Source organism: Epinephelus lanceolatus, chromosome 9, assembly GCF_041903045.1.
Source record: "Epinephelus lanceolatus isolate andai-2023 chromosome 9, ASM4190304v1, whole genome shotgun sequence".
Classification (NCBI taxonomy): Eukaryota; Metazoa; Chordata; class Actinopteri; order Perciformes; family Serranidae; genus Epinephelus; species Epinephelus lanceolatus.
Window position 1 is genome coordinate 37,588,613 of NC_135742.1, and position 16,269 is coordinate 37,604,881.

The window sequence follows — 16,269 nt, forward strand, 5'->3', positions numbered from 1 at the left end:
GTTAGGTGAGAGCAGTGTTCTTTATCTGAACCTGAACCACTTTCAAACCCTTTAAAAATCCAACCAAGTAAAAGCTAAGTAAAAAAACAACATAGGAGTAATCATCACTAGTTCATGACATTTTAAAAGCTGATGTCAAGACCACATTTATTATTAACACCTATTTAACGTTTACAGTGTTGAGCTTCCTGTACCTTTAAGGAAGGAATGACAGTGGAAAAGCATGATTTATGTCATGGTAATATCTAACTATTTGCACAGCTACCATTTATAGAGCTCGACACAGGTAGAGTTTAACTCTTGGTGAGGAATATGTATGATTTCCAAAAACAGTTCAGAGAAGTATTTGCTTGATTCTGAAGTAGATAACAGTATTGATTTTTTTTTTTTTTTTGGGTTACCAGCCTTGAACCCTGATAAAACTTTGTAGGATGATCAAGGTGTAACATTGGCTTTTGTGTTTGATTCCCAGGTGTCAGTTCTCCACCTTTGAGCAGTGTCAGGAATGGTTGAAACGCCTGAATGCAGTACTGCGCCCTCCCTCTCGCCTGGAGGACCTCTTCTCCTTCGCCTTCCATGCCTGGTGCATGGATGTATACGCTGGAGAGAAGGAGCAGCACGGCGAGCTGTGTAGACCAGGTACCTTATTGTCTCTCACATATCCTCGCATAACCTCAGCACAGCCTCCTCTCTGCTCCGGTCTTATCGGACATCTCTGCTCTCTGTAGGTGAACACGTGACCTCCTGGTTCAAGAATGAAGTGGAGAGGATGGGCTTTGACACTCAAAACGCCTGGAGGATATCTGACATCAACAGCAAGTTCAGGTAATAGCAGCGCTTATTCAGGATAACCTGCTGCTGTGTTGATTTCCCTCACTTCCAGCTAGGAGATAGATCCGTCCTTTGCTTTCCTTGGCGTAGAGCACAAGTCAGTGTGTGCGTGTTAGACAGTGGGCGGTTGTGTTATTGTACTCCACTGGTGCTGCGCCCCGGGCTGATAAGAGCCCAGCCCAGGATTAGGTGTCTGTAGACAGAGACTTTTGTTGAGCCATCACAGCCCTTTGGTGTTCTCACTCTCGCTCTCTGTGCCCCTCTGCTCTCCCAGGCTTTGCCCCAGCTATCCTCAGCAGCTCCTGGTGCCAGCCTGGATCACTGACAAGGAGCTGGAAAATGTGGCAGCCTTCCGCTCCTGGAAGAGGTTTCCTTCTGTGGTTTATAGGTTGGTGTGTTTGTTTCAAGGTTGAAGGTTAAACATGTTTATCGCTACGCAGCAATGAAAAGCTTTCTTATGTGCTGATTGGCCTATTTGTTTGTGAAAGGAATTAAATTATCCTCAGATAATATTTTTATGGCTCTGTATCAGTGCCACTGTGGACAGAGTTTACTTTATTTACAACTACAGCGCACAGCTAATTACTAATGAACAGTTCCCTCCAGGCTACATTTCTCCATTTGGCTCCATTCAGAGTTTGTCAACATGGCCAAGACCACTGACTTAACCAATAACATACACTGTGTCATAGCTTCAGTGAATTGTGGTTTTTGTATTTAACAAACAGTGCTTGAGAGTCTTTGAACATTGTTTTTGGAAAACTACTCTAACATAGATGACAACTTTGTATGCCAGTTTTGTGCGTCACAGCACCTGAAATAAACATAAGACAAAGTTTGCTTTGGTGGCTGTAGACTTCCTGAAGCCAGTGGTTCCTTACCTTTCTCACTTATGGAAATGAAAGGAGGCTTACTTTTGACCCGTCATAGATCAGATCAGTTATGAGCTCTTCAACCAATGAATCATATTTCATTCTCATATCATCTTGAAAGATTTGTCAATTAAGTGATGAGCCAACTTTAATAATCTAATTATTTCTTAGATTGCTTTTTTTAAGCAAAAAAGTAAAAAAAAAATGGTTTCAGCTTCTCAAATTAGAATATTTGTTGGTCTAGTTCTATAAGACAGAAACATTTCTGTGTTTTGGGCAAAATCTGTAGTTTGAGGAAACCTTTTGTAATTTACCACAATTTTCTGACATTTTCTGCGAAACAATTAATCAAATAAGTAATAGATAAATTGATTAAGGAAATATTTGATATTTGCAGCCCTCTTGATTTAAAAAAGGGAGAAAAGTCAAAAAAAATAAAAGATGCTTTTGTGCAAGAGAGATCAATAATGGATAGACAGTAAATGCTGCCTCTTATTTAGTACATCACCCACATCACTGTATTACTGCATTGTGCATACTGTAGCAGCAAATTATTTCAAATAGTATTTTCTTCCTGTAAGTAAGAGTAGTTCCCAGATCAAATAAACAGCCATAATCTTAAGACACTGGGCTGTCTATGTTGTAGTGTTTTGGCTTACTTCTCCTGGTTGCCCTGCCCTCCACTTTTACATAGACACCAGACCACAGGAGCTGTTATTGCCCGCTGCGGGCAGCCAGAGGTCAGCTGGTGGGGCTGGAGGAACGCTGATGACGAGCACCTGGTGCAGTCCATTGCCAAGGCCTGTGCTGTGGACAGCAGCTCCCAAAAACACCTTTCCAACGGCAGCTACACCAACGGCACTGACCTGCCTGATACTGATTTTGGTAAGAGCTCACACCCAGTCAGCCGTAAGCTTTATCCACACTACTACGTTTACGTTTTAAAATGCATAACTATTGGCAGCGTTTATGCCCTTGTGTCCACACCATGCCAGTGTTTTGGAACCAATGCAAAGAAATCTCTGGTCTTAGTTTTTGCCATCTCTGTAGTTCATTCATTCATCTTCCATAACCGCTTATCCTATTAGGGCTAAATTGCCTGTATGTACAGAGATCATTTTCATTTTAAAATGCTGTCTTTTTTAAAAAAAAAAACAAAAAAACATTAGTGTGGGTGTGACTTTACTCACCTTCTCAGTCATGGACATAATGTATACACACACTTTCAGCTGATAACACACCTACCACCACACGCAGACAGATATTTCTACCCTAAGGTCTTGCTATCGGCATCAACAGCAGACACTTTCTGCAGTCCAACCTGCTGGGACTCGTCTGGAGCAGCAGGCTTACACAAACGCACAGATCATAGTAATTTCTTATGTCAAATAGATTCTGATGGATGTGCCTGGATGAAACATATTCATGTCTTAATGATTTAGTTACAGTTTTCGATAGTTATGTTGAACTCAACCATAACCCCAAGCCCTACTTTCATACAACCTGAACTGTGCTGAGAAATAATTTTGCTGTGTTTTGTGCCTGTATCAGAATCCTCCATGACCAACAGCTCAGAGGTGGAGACATTGGCCATCCAGCCCCACAAGTTACTGATCCTGGACGCCAGGTCCTACGCTGCAGCTGTAGCTAACAGGGCCAAGGGGGGAGGCTGTGAATGTCCAGGTAGGTCTGCTCAGCTCATTCACTGGTTACAAACAGAATTAGGTCAATATGTGCTGCAGATTCAGGGACTCAGTTAACGGCAAATGTGATTGTCCTGTTTACTAACACCTCCACCAGCTTTGGGATTTTTTTTTTAACATTATTTTCTTCCTGTTTCAGAGTACTATCCCAACTGTGAGGTGGTGTTTATGGGCATGGCCAACATCCACTCCATCCGCAAGAGTTTCCAGTCTCTGCGTTTCCTCTGCACTCAGATGCCTGATCCAGCCAAGTAGGTTTTTTTACACCTCCAGCAGTGCCTCCAATTTCCTCCACTTGTAACTCTTAAAGCTCTGCAGGCTAAAACTATTAAACTCAAGGATTTCAACTTTGCTGTAAGTGTAGGTAACTAGTAATCACAGCCGTGTTTTGGCCTTGGCCATACATCTGTGCCTGATTTAGAAAGCCTGGCCCAACTCCAAGCAGAGGATCTCTTTCCATCTGCACTCTTAGACTCAACTCTCCAATGATGTGTAATCGAATCACTCTGGCTTAAGAGAACGTTGATGAATGTAGTTACAAGATCAAATCAGAAGACATAAACAGACTGAAGAGTCCTCCAAACTCTAGATCCTAGCTGAGCGTGTATTAAAGGGTCATACAGTACATGTCCATATACCTTTGTCTTTGTGGTTGTCTTTATTGTAATCCTTTGCGCACTTTATGGTATTTATGCAAAAAAGATTGCAGGTTGTACCAATGTCTCGTTATTCCTGTGATCCGTCAAATGCTAAACCTGAGTTGTATCAGTTTGCAAAGCATGATTGCGGATTGACATTGGCAAAGTCATTAGCTAAACTTTACCAAATAATAATTTGTGGCCACTAGGGGGCGGAAAAACTGACTGATGTGTAAAGTTGTTATTGTCAATGTGTTACACCTGCTTTCACATTCAGCAGAAAGTCAGATACACTGTCCCTTCATTTGGAGTCCTGCCTCTGGGCAACTGGCAAATGCAAGTCTAATATTTGCTCCACATTAGCTCTTTTTTTAATCTTAACCAACTCCTGAGAAAATATCTCCCTAGCTCTTTAGCTGCTAACTTTGTCTGTCATTTGGTGTTGTACAGTGGGTTTATCAGAGCTTATTTGCTTGTAATCGTTGCTTAAAGCAGAGGTCTCCATTGTTTTTCCGACCAATGACCCCTTAGATGAGAGAGAAGGTGGCCTAAAGTGCCATGTATAAGCATACCCTTTTATGGTGCATGCAATACTAAACTATTACTATAAGAATTATTGGCAGATTCACATATTTATACATGTTGTTTGTTTCTAAGGTGGCCGAGGGCTTAAAGGCAAACTTTGACGCTTTTAACCCAGCTTTCAGTCAACTCAGTGTGTGCGGGGTATGCAGATGAACGGTGTTCGGCTTTCACCTGTGCCACAAGTGCTCAGAGCTACCCGATAATTCGCTGTCAAAAGTCAGCTGGGTGTCACAAAACACATCCGTTGCAAATGACTAGGGAGTACTGGGGAGGAAGCGAAACACCCGCCATCTACACACACTGCGATGACACAGAGCTGGTTAAAAACTTGCAAAGTTCCCCAGACAAAATTAGCAGCTGATGGTAAACATGGTTTAGCACTTAACAATTAAAGAGTCTAGTATATTCCTCAGGAGTTGGTAGAGACCATAATCAGGGCTAAAGGAGAGTGAGTATTTAACTTAAGTTCACCAGGTGGTAAAAAAAACCCAATTCCACATAAATGCTAATGTTGCTCTGTAACTGCTGCATGCATAATTTAGCAAATATTTGCCAACAAGTTTGTCATATCAACTATATTTTGATTGTTCACAACTTGTTTCTGCTGTCCCCTAGTGTCCAAAAATCTGTTTTTACAGGATTAAAAACAATGAATGTGAATGTCATGTCAGTACAGGTTTAAGTGAGACAATTTTTTCTTCCTTATCAGTTAAATCTGTTGACCTCTTTTTTCTGACTTGCGAAATATTCAGATAGTTGAAAGACAACACATCTACATTATGATTATGCTCTTAGCTATACACTGTTGTGGAGAAGTTGTTGACAGACGTTGCAAACTAGATGAGGCTATAAATGCTGTGTGGAATGTGGCACTGTTCCATGCTATGTCCTTGTCCTCATAAAACGTGTGCCATCACGTAGTGTCAGAGGCGATGAGGTCCTCTGATGTTTTTGGTCTGTTGCTGTCTGTGTTCCCTGCAGCTGGCTTTCTGCACTAGAGAGCACCAAGTGGCTGCAGCACCTGTCCCTGCTGCTGAAGGCGGCGCTCCTGGTGGTCAACGCTGTGGACAGAGACCACAGGCCCGTCCTGGTGCACTGCTCTGACGGCTGGGACCGCACACCTCAGATTGTTGCTTTGTCCAAACTGTTGCTGGACCCTTACTACCGCACTATTGAGGTACAGATGAAGACTCTTTTTGTTCAACCATGACCTTGGCCTTTGTTTGCATTTTTTGTTTATTTATTTTAGGGGCATATTCACATTGAAACCCTCCTAACTTTGATTTCATTTAATAATTGTGATAGTTCTAATGCAGCAAGGATAACATTTGATAGCAGAAAAACTCTTGTTTGTTACCTTTAATTTAACATTTGATGTCAGTGTGTTAGGTCTAAAAGTATCACGCTATTGTGAAGCAACATTTCATTGACCATAAGATATTGTGACGTCTTCATGCAGGGCTTCCAAGTTTTGGTGGAGACCGATTGGCTGGACTTCGGCCACAAGTTTGCTGACCGCTGTGGCCATGGAGAAAACTCTGAGGACCTAAATGAGCGCTGTCCCGTCTTCCTGCAGTGGCTGGACTGTGTTCACCAGCTGCAGAGGCAGTTCCCGTGCTCTTTTGAGTTTAATGAGGCCTTCCTGGTGCGTACAAGTTTGTTGGTTGATGTGAAACACGACTCTTTGTGATGTCTGGATCTGGGAGAGTCCTGAGATTAGATGCTTCAGAATGTTGTCATGCACAGCGGGGGAAACGGCAAGCTTCTGATTCAAGTGTATTCATGTCGGTTTCCGATTGTGAGCTCCTGATATGCAGTAACAGTCTGAGTGTGTTCCTAAGTTGTATCAGGAAACTCCTGTCATCTTTGCTCTTATTATCATACCTCAGGTGTGTGAACAAGCTTCTACATGTCCATTTGTGTGTGTGTGTGTATGCAGGTGAAACTGGTGCAGCACACCTACTCCTGTCTGTTCGGCACCTTCTTGTGTAACAGTGGCAAGGAGAGAGAGGACCGCCACGTTCAGGAGAGGACCTGCTCAGTCTGGTCACTGCTGAGACCGGCCAACCGCACACTGAGGAACATGCTGTACTCCTCACACTCTGAGACAGTACGTCCACTGTCTATAACCGTCTAAGTGTTCAGAGCTAAGTCCTTTAGGAAGTGCAGTACTGCTAGTTCTGGTCCTGGTTTGAGCTGGTTTTTCAGTTAACCTGATGAAAATATAAACTGCATGATTTAAAAAAAATCTTTTCTGAAGCATGTTCAAAAAAGTCTGTAGACAGACCATAACTATTATCCACTTACCATGAGGGGAAAATGTAATTCTCAAAACTCATTTGCATTCACATGTTCTTTTACAAATGTCCATAAACAAGGGTTTTGTTTCATTTTTGTCACTTGTCATTTCTCCTCTTCCTGCCAGTTACATAGAGTTAAATTTGCAGCTGTTGTTTCAGGTTCTCCATCCTGTGTGTCATGTACGCAACCTGATGCTGTGGACAGCAGTCTACCTGCCCAGCTCCTCCCCCACCACCCCCTCCGATGACTCCTGCGCCCCCTACCCTGTGCCCGGTGGCAACCCAGAGGACACGCCCCTGGGCAGGTGAGCCTGGCGTGCTGGCACTCGACCCCCCCCCTCTTCTTCCTCCCTCATGTAAGATAAACACAGCTCAAGGAATCCACACAGCCAGAGGGGCCAGGCTTTCAACTCCACTGCTTAAATATGTTGCTCTGCTCGGGCCCTCACAGTCATAGATGATTTTATGCTCTGCTTATCTCGTGTCTCATGACAGTCATACCAGCAAGGAAGAGCAACAGGAAGTTGTTTTGTTTCAGTGTTGACATAGTTTATGACAGTAAAAAGACAAAGTCTGAATACTTCTCTTTCATTATGTTTGTGCTGCATTTTTCTTGTTTTGATGAGGCTGACATTTGATTGATTTGTTAACTTAACATTTTGTAATGATTATGTGTGCAGCTACAGACTGAATCATAGGCTGTTAAACACACTGAGCCATTGTTATGTAATGAAATGCTGTTTCCTGTGCATAATTCTTCTCTTGTTTGCTCTTCAGACGTACGAAGACTCGATCTTTCGACAACTTGCCCAGTGCATGTGAGCTGGGAAGCTCACTGGCTCCTAACCGCCGCTCCAGTGACCCGAGCCTCAATGAGAAGTGGCAGGACCACCGGCGCTCTTTGGAGCTCAACATGGCAGTGGGGCCTGAGGGAGGGGGAGGCCAGGATCAGGAGGTGCGGCCTAACGGAGTTGGGCCTTACCCAGATGGAGTGGACTCCGAACTGGAAGACAGCCCGCAGCCCCAGGGCTCACATGCTGAGCTCAGAAATGACGCCTCTGCAAGCGCAGAAGCAACAGGAGAGGAAGCAGAGAAGGCAGAGCTCTCTGTGGCTGTGGGCGTGGCCGAGGGACAGATGGAGAACATCCTTCAGGAAGCCACAAAGGAGGAGGCGGGAGCAGATGTTCAGAAAGAGGAAAGTGCTGCTGTCACACATGTCTTTAACACCGCTGACACAGAGATGGAGATAGAATCGAAAGTTGAAGAGGATGATCAGTATGCTAAGGTCAACAGGACTGAGATGCAGAGAGAAGCAGTTGCTAATGGTCACCTTACAGAAAATGGTGTAATTGAGGCCGAGGAGGACGTTGAGTCTCCCTCTCTGCCCATACAGAAGGCAGAGGAACTGGATCAACAGGCAGCTGAGGTGACTCAGACACCAGAGGATCTGGTGGAGGTAAAGCAGGATGTAGAGAACTCTTCTGTTCAAGAGGAGCTTGCACATGGACCCAGTGAGTCCGGCTCAGGTGAGCCAGAGCAGCCTGCAGACCATAGAACTATAATGAATGGCTTTGTGAACAGGTCGCCTGAAAAGCCAGATGTGGATGAGGAGACCTCTCCTGACTCCGAATCTGACCATGGTGTCTCAGAGCCAGTGGAGCAGGTGGATAAGAGGGCCTCCTTGATGGAAAGCTCCACAGAGACTTTAACTGAGGAGGCCTGCAGCAGGTTGGAGCTACCTGCACAGCTGTCTGTTGGTCCGACTCGTCAGCCATGCAGTGATGGCAGAAACCAACCGCCCTGCTCCAGGAAAGAGAAAGGATCAGAGATGGGCGAGCACGGCTTTATCAGAACTTTAAATGGGGGCAGCAAGCGACCCTCTGTCAGTGCCTTTCAGTCTGTGAGTGCTGACCTCAGTAGGGACGGGCTTTGTAACGGCGACAGCTCTGATGCTGAGCCCTGCGGAGGACATCATTGGGCCAAAGGGAATGGGGAGAGGGCTCCTCTGAGTCGGCAGGTGTCCCTGGCAAGCTGCAACTCCCTGATCCTCCATCCACGGGGTAGCTGCTCCCAGCACCGCTGGTGCCATGCCCTGCTGAGCCGGGTCGCCATCAGCCCGGAGCAACCGTCCCGCAGCCATCTGGATGATGACGGGCTGACGCTGCACACGGATGCCATCCAGCAGAGGCTTAGGCAAATTGAGGCAGGTCACCAGATGGAGGTGGAGACTCTTAAGAAGCAGGTGCAGGAGCTGTGGAGCCGCCTGGAGAATCAGCAGCACATCGGCTCCCATCGGATCAATGGAGACATGGGAGACGAAGTGGTAAGACATTGACAGATTGAGCATGAAACTGACAGACCTGCTGATCTGTTTACCTCCTGGATATTACTTTTAAGTTGTAATATCAGCCTGATAAACTCCGTCCTACTCCTTTTTGATTGTCTCTTTCTCCCTGCATGCAGACCTCAATGACGGACTCTGAGTACAACCTGGACCCCAACTGTTTGTCGCGCTGCAGCACAGAACTTTTCTCCGAGGCCAGCTGGGAACAGGTTGACAAACAGGACACTGAGGTGAGCAGCCCGGCCAAGATAACTTTAGGGAGGGAGGGAAGAGAAATTCCAGTTAATGATGGCTGATGGTAGGTGAGCTGCTCTGTAGATGGGAGCTGTGAACTGAGATTAGCGTGTACATTACAGGTGACTCGCTGGTACCCAGACCATTTGGCAGCCCAGTGTTACGGCTGTGAGAGCAGGTTCTGGCTCGCCACCAGGAAGCATCACTGCAGGTGAGTACAGAGGGTTATTGAGCTGCAGAAACCTCAAACCTTCACTCACTATTCCCGCCATTGATCATTCCTGTCTGTCCTGTTGAGGCTCAAAGAGATGTTTCCTCTATTTAAGCTCCCTCCTCTCCTGCTCAGACTGAGTTCCTTGTATCCAAATACATCCAGACTATGTCTAGATTAAGCTGATCCAGCTTTCAGTTTGCACTTGCCATCTTAATGAGCCTCGTTTTCATCTTGAGTGACCTTTTCTGATGAAACTTTATTTCCTCTCCCCATAGAGTATCTCTTCTGCTTCTACAGATGAGAGCTCAAAATCAGACTGTGGGCAAATTTTGGTTTCCACCAGGGAGTTGGTCATTCTTATACATATGCATTTTCTGGTATAAAAGATTTCATTTTATTGTCTAGCCTGCTCTATACTATATGAGAACAGATAAACTATATAAGAACAGATGCATCTCTGACCAGCAGCAAATATGGTTGAGATGAGCTTATCTCAACCTATTTTGCTCATTTTCATGCTCATACTTGTACTGAGAAATCTTTACATGCTTTAATGTTCAAAAACCACAATTTTCTCAGACTGTTACATACTGTGCTGGAACACCTGTATTTACCCTCTGTCTGAGAAGGTTCCGTTAAGCACTTGTCTCTTTAAGCCCCCCTCCCAAAAAAGCCCCTGCCTGCTCTGATTAGGCAGTGTTTCCAGGTCTCCGGCATCTCCACATCTCTGCACCGTCATTTCAACCAAGGAATGACGGTAACAGAATGGGTGAGCATTTTAGCTCTCCAGGTTCCCTGATGGATATATTTTTTTTTTTTAGATGCCTGAAATAAGGTCTGTGGTTAACACAAGCTGAAGAGACTATCATGTTTTGTTATACGACATTGAATTTTTTTTTTTTTTTAACAGGTGGCTAAATGATACTACAGAACGTCATCACACTGGACACTGCTTTACAGCCTTGTTGTGGTGGCGATGTTAAGACATGCGACCATGGTGTAGCTCGTTTATAGCCAAACGTTAGCTTTTTACTTACGGCAAATGCATTTAGGCTTTAAAAATCATAAAAGTGGTGTTCATTCATGAAGATTATCTGGTTGAACAAAACATGCAAGTATCATAAACATTTGTTCACCACAGAGCTTATTTTCTGCAATAATCCAAAATCCAATGGGAAATCCCATTGGCTCTTGGACAAGTGAACCTGGGTGATGCCAACTTTGTTGGCCTCCATAATGACATCATCCCTGCAGCACTCTTTATTGTGAAAAATCACCAAGAAAAGCTTCTTAACACAACCGGACATGTTGCAGCAGGAATCTGATATGAAATCAGGGAGAAAATAACATCAGTTTTAAGTTTACGTGTTTCCCTGGTGTTAGCATGTAAATTCATTTAGCAGTGTAGTGTGAACTCTAGCAGTAGGGTGCCTGAAGCAGTGAACCATATTAAGAAATCTATGGCACTATGACATCATACTGTAGCCAAAGTAGAAAAATAAGTTATAAATAAATGGAGTGTTCGGAGCGGTAGAAAACCTGAGGTTTTTGCTCACAGGGATCACTTCTAGTACATTCGCCTCAATATTGAAAACCTTAGCCATGTTTAATGTGAACATAGGTCATTTTTAATATGTTTTTAATGTCCACTATGTTTAGGTCATACAGTACACATTTTAGTGTTATAGGGCCTTCCTGTTCTCTTGTTAAAGAGTAGAACTGAAATAGATTAGATTTTTTTGGGGGTAGGGCTGCTGTCCTCCACTGATGTACCCAGACATCACTGTTTAGAATAAAGGGACAGATCGAACCACTGCGTCCACTATGAGTCGACTTAGAAGTATCAGGATATCTGGTTATTTGAAGTGTGTTCTGCCTCATCCTGATGTTTCCTCTGGTGTTATCATTTCCTCATATCACTGTTGTCTGCTCTTTACTTCCCCTGTGAGGGACTGGATCAAGTTAACCACTGAGTGGCAGAAATCTGAGTAGGATTCATTTTGGATGTCTAGTTGCTCCTCCAGTGTGGTCTGGACTACAGACAAAGTTGTATACATTGGGATCTAATATAATAATCTGTAAATAATCTTATTTAAAAAAAAACAGTTGTAGCTATCGTAGATTTTTTAGCTTTTAAAAACACTTCAGCAGGAAGTGTTTTAGTGTGTTAACTCAGGCGGTTCTTATCCATTGTCTGCCCCTCTCCTCTACAGTGGCAGGGAGCCTGTCCAGGAGGTCTGGTGAGATCCGGCTCCCCTGTCCCCCCGCCACCCCACCCTCCACCCTCCACCCTCCACCCACCACCCTTATAACCTGGCATCACTGCACCTTCCTCCTCCTAATCCCTCCTCTCCCTCCCTGCTCCTTCCTCTCCTCACCTGTTGCATCTGATTTCCCTTCATTCTGTTCTAGTTGTCAGCAAATTCCCAGGGAAATCTCTGCTCATTTCCAGTATTGACATGAGTGTGCGTCCTGCTGCGCCAACGTGTTTCATTTCAGCGGTATAAATTGGCTGTGACTGTGAGCACGGTGCTGTCAGTGGGAGGGCTGTGATTGGTCGAGGGCTGATTGTTATTTCACCTGAAAAATTCTAATCTGAAACAAAAAAATAACTTGTGGACTTCCTCAACCTCCACACTCCCCCTGCCAGAGCACTACATCAGCACCCTGCCCTCCCACCACCCTCGACACACAACCTGGCAGCATGCTGCCCCAAACCAGCCGTCTGCATCTCACCTCCCAGCAGCACAGCATGGTGCAGGAGACCTCTCAGTCCACCTGGTGGTGTGAAGGGCTGCAGGTTGAGAGTGAATTAGGTGTTTCTTTTTTCCATTTCTGCTCAGGGTGAGTACAGGCAGGTAGAAGGGGCCGCTGTGTGTGTAGTGTGTGAGCATGGCCTTCCATCTTAATCTGAGCATGGGTATCTGAAACCTCCAGTGTGACCTGCCTTCCTGTCTAGTGATGGCACCATGTTTTTTTTTTTTTTTAACGGGCTGAATAATCAAGTTAGCACCACGGAGTGTTAGAGCACCTCTGCTAACCCAGCATGTAGTGCAACATCACAGCAGAGTGGAACTGAGAACAAGATCAATGGGGTTTGCTAAAAACTAAGAGCTCTCTTACCTTCTTTCCACCTGTTTTATCATGCGTCCAAGGTGATCACATTATAATCAGACAACAACAACAACAACAACAAAAAATTAATCAGTTTGTTTTCGGGAGACACATTTTTATATCAGCATCCACAACATTTTTTTAATCCGAGTGTATTCAAACATTTCATCCAACTTTTTGTTAAAATGGCAAATCCCCATCAAAATGTCATAACAGCACTTTTCTGTTTCATTTAAGGAAAGCAGTCATTTGAATCTGAATATAAATTCATCTATCAAAATTATTGAATTGAGCTAGCTCAGTTTTCCATATATGAAGAACACGGCCGGGTTCACATGTAAAGCAGCTGAATTTTATGCAAAGGAGACGCATGGTAACTGTAGGTGTAAAGAGGCTCTGTTTAAGAGTCCAGCAGTGACCTGTCTCTGTCTCCCTGCAGGAACTGCGGTAACGTGTTCTGTGCCAGCTGTTGCGACCAGAAGATCCCAGTGCCAAGCCAGCAGCTGTTCGAGCCCAGCCGCGTCTGTAAGACCTGCTACGGCAGCCTCAAGGTCAGCCCGGCTCCCCTGGACCTGGAGCTGGAGAAACCCATCACGGCCAGCTCCAACTGAGTTTCAGAGGAGCGGGACAGGATGAGCCGCCAGCCGCCAACGCAGGCGCACTGCTGAAGAAGAGCACAGGAGCTACACAGAATGTCCCATGTACTTAAATGTGTGTGTGTGCTGGTATATGGAATTTAATGTGTATATACAGAGGATGACGTGGCAGAGGAGCTGAATGACGTGTTGACAAGATGCCGAGTGTTTTGAACGGTGGGTGTGCACAGGGGTGGGTTGTGTATGTGTGTGTGTGAGCAGAAAAATCACACATTCGCCACACAGGGTTTGTGATGGGACCGCAATCCGACGCCAGAGGAGTGAGAATGGACATCCTGGTGCCATGGACCAGGCAGGCAGAGCAGGTCGTCTCACTGTGTCGCTGAAGTCTCTCGGAGAGCTTTGGTCCATTGAATCATTTCCCCGCTCATCCACGCTTCTCATCAGACTTCTACGTACCATCATCTCCAAGCTCGGACCGCTTCTTTTCTCTGGAAGGTGTACGATCAGGTTCAACGTGGAAATCACGAGACAGTCCCTCAGCTTTAGAAATGTCTGGATAGCTGGTGCTCACAAATGTTGTTCAGGAAAAATCCTAAAGGGTCACTTCACCCAAATTATTATACCATATTTCCTCTCTTACCTCTAGCAGCATTTTACCATACATCTAAATCTCGCTTCAGTTTCCCAGACTTTGAGATCTCATTTCTGAGGTTTCTGCTGCCACACTGATACAGTGGAGGGGAATTGAATTAGGGCTGCAACTATTATTTTCATCATCAGTAAATCTGCAACTCATTGTATCAGTTATTCAGAGCTCAACTTTTTCTGTAAAATGACAGAAAACAGTGAAATGTGGCCCAGAGCCCCAGGTCACATATTCACATGGCTTGTTTTGGCCAAATTATGATCCAAAAGAGAAGATATTTAGCTTAGAAACATAAATAAAAATGCAGCTAGAACTGGAGAGAGTTTTCTGTAATTTGACCGTTTGATAATGAAATAACTAATTGTTGTCTTTGGCCAAAAGCACTGTTAAATGACTTGTAAAGCAGCACTCCATTGATTTATTATTGCACTTCCACACATTTAGATGTTTTACAAAATACTGATTAAAAAAGAATTATATCCAGACTTTAATGTGGTTTAACCTCCAAAATGCTGGATACTGTGTTTCCCATTATGCAACTCAGTAGTGTCTTTCAATTAGATACTTCCTGCCTGGGCACCACCCAGATATTTCAAACTCCATGCAGGCTTTCTGTTAGAAGTATGTGGTCTTTAATCAAAGGAAAGGTGACCCTGATGACATCACTTTGACATCATCAAGACTTGATCAAGCTCCCCTCAGAGCCACAGAGGACATGATACAGCTGTTTGATTGGCTGAGTAGCACTCTGAATGAGTGAACCGATATTTCCTTATAAAACCAGTGGAGTGTCCCTTTACAAACTTAAACAGCCACATCTCTACAGAGACCGTGTCCCCATTAGTCTGGATAATCCACAATTTTGTAATTTGGTGAACTGACCCTTTAACATGATTTGGGCTGAATCTAAACACAACACATTTGCTTGCTTTTTAGGTTTTTCTTTTTCAGCTTTTGACACAGAGTGTGTATATACAGTATATACAGATAATTGACATGTAAATACAAAATAGAGGAGGATCAGTTCTGAGTTAGTGTTGAGATTCAGCCCAGAGTGTCTCAGAGTACCGTACTTCTGAATACTTACCTTGGCCACACTGAGGAGAGTAATTTTTCATTTGTTTTAAAAAAATCATCCATGTGAGTTTTACAACAGGACTAGTTAGTGATCTATTGAAAAGGCTTTTAAACATCCAACCCTTTAACAGCTGATGGCCGCTCAGCTCTTCCACGCTGACAGACTGTTGTTACGTGTCTGCTGGGAGTGTAAGCTGATGTGTTGTGGCGTTGTCAGTTTGTGTCAGACAGCAGACGAACTGCAGGTTGTTTGTGTCCGACATGGACTGACTAACTGTGTAATCTCTCCTGTTAGCCATACCTTCATGCCCTTCACTCACAACCACCCCTTTTTTCTTATTTTTTTACCCAGCAGGCACTGGGAGCTGAAAGTCTCACTCACTTTTCAGTCCTTTAGTGGGAATCACAAGCGAAGTTATACATTTGACACATTTAACTTCCAAGTTCAAATTCTAAAGACAACGTTTTTTATTTCATGGAATTATTATTTTTTATTTTTTTTTGGAGGCAGCTGTCGGACGTGGCCTCACTTGTGATCTCCACTTTGATTGGCTGAAACATGGAGGAGAGCAGCGGCAGCAGAAAGGGCTCATAGCATTTTCAAAGTCTGTAACTCCCATATAAAATATGTCAGAGAAGCTTCACTGAGACGCCCAGTCTGCCTAACACTTATTCAATGACCTCCTTGCACACATACACACATTTTTTTTGTAAAATAAATGAATAAAATAATATATTCAGATACATATATAGCATTTAAGAAAATGTATAGAATCCTTGAATAGTGGCTCACTAAATTAGTCACCAAAAAGTTTTTCCTTTTTTTATTTCTGTTTTTTTTTTGTTATTAATTGCAGAAAGTACCTATATTTTGCGACCTGTTGAAGGTAACAGGTGTGTTTTTTTTAAATAGAGAAGCAGGGTGTCCTGTTTTGATGCTGCAGTGGTTTTCCCTTTTAAATGCGATCATTACTTTGATTTAATTTATTGAGGTTTTGTTGTTGAATTGCTGTTTTAAAATCCAGACAATTCAAATGCCACAGGATAATCAGTGTTTATGAAATGAGAGATGGTTCTGATCTGTGGCTATGACGACACGACGACATTGTCGG

The 16,269-nt window shown here is 44.0% G+C and overlaps 1 protein-coding gene across 2 annotated transcripts in view; it reads left to right on the forward strand.

Moving 5' to 3' along the window:
* Nucleotides 1-14,382, forward strand: part of mtmr3 (myotubularin related protein 3) — a 31,750-nt gene extending 17,368 nt beyond the window's left edge. Inside the window, exons 7-21 of one of the 2 annotated variants that reach the window (XM_033619870.2) lie at nucleotides 473-639; nucleotides 729-825; nucleotides 1,106-1,219; nucleotides 2,398-2,588; nucleotides 3,255-3,386; nucleotides 3,546-3,657; nucleotides 5,611-5,806; nucleotides 6,089-6,274; nucleotides 6,569-6,739; nucleotides 7,089-7,234; nucleotides 7,707-9,252; nucleotides 9,393-9,503; nucleotides 9,630-9,718; nucleotides 11,935-11,961; nucleotides 13,275-13,596. In XM_033619870.2, the coding sequence (XP_033475761.2) occupies nucleotides 473-639; nucleotides 729-825; nucleotides 1,106-1,219; nucleotides 2,398-2,588; nucleotides 3,255-3,386; nucleotides 3,546-3,657; nucleotides 5,611-5,806; nucleotides 6,089-6,274; nucleotides 6,569-6,739; nucleotides 7,089-7,234; nucleotides 7,707-9,252; nucleotides 9,393-9,503; nucleotides 9,630-9,718; nucleotides 11,935-11,961; nucleotides 13,275-13,446 (3,457 nt within the window). In that variant the 3' untranslated portion in view covers nucleotides 13,447-13,596. Of the gene's footprint in view, nucleotides 1-472; nucleotides 640-728; nucleotides 826-1,105; nucleotides 1,220-2,397; nucleotides 2,589-3,254; nucleotides 3,387-3,545; nucleotides 3,658-5,610; nucleotides 5,807-6,088; nucleotides 6,275-6,568; nucleotides 6,740-7,088; nucleotides 7,235-7,706; nucleotides 9,253-9,392; nucleotides 9,504-9,629; nucleotides 9,719-11,934; nucleotides 11,962-13,274 lie in introns of both variants that reach the window. The other variant, XM_033619873.2, reaches the window with a different exon arrangement.
* The last annotated feature ends 1,887 nt before the right edge of the window (nucleotides 14,383-16,269 follow it).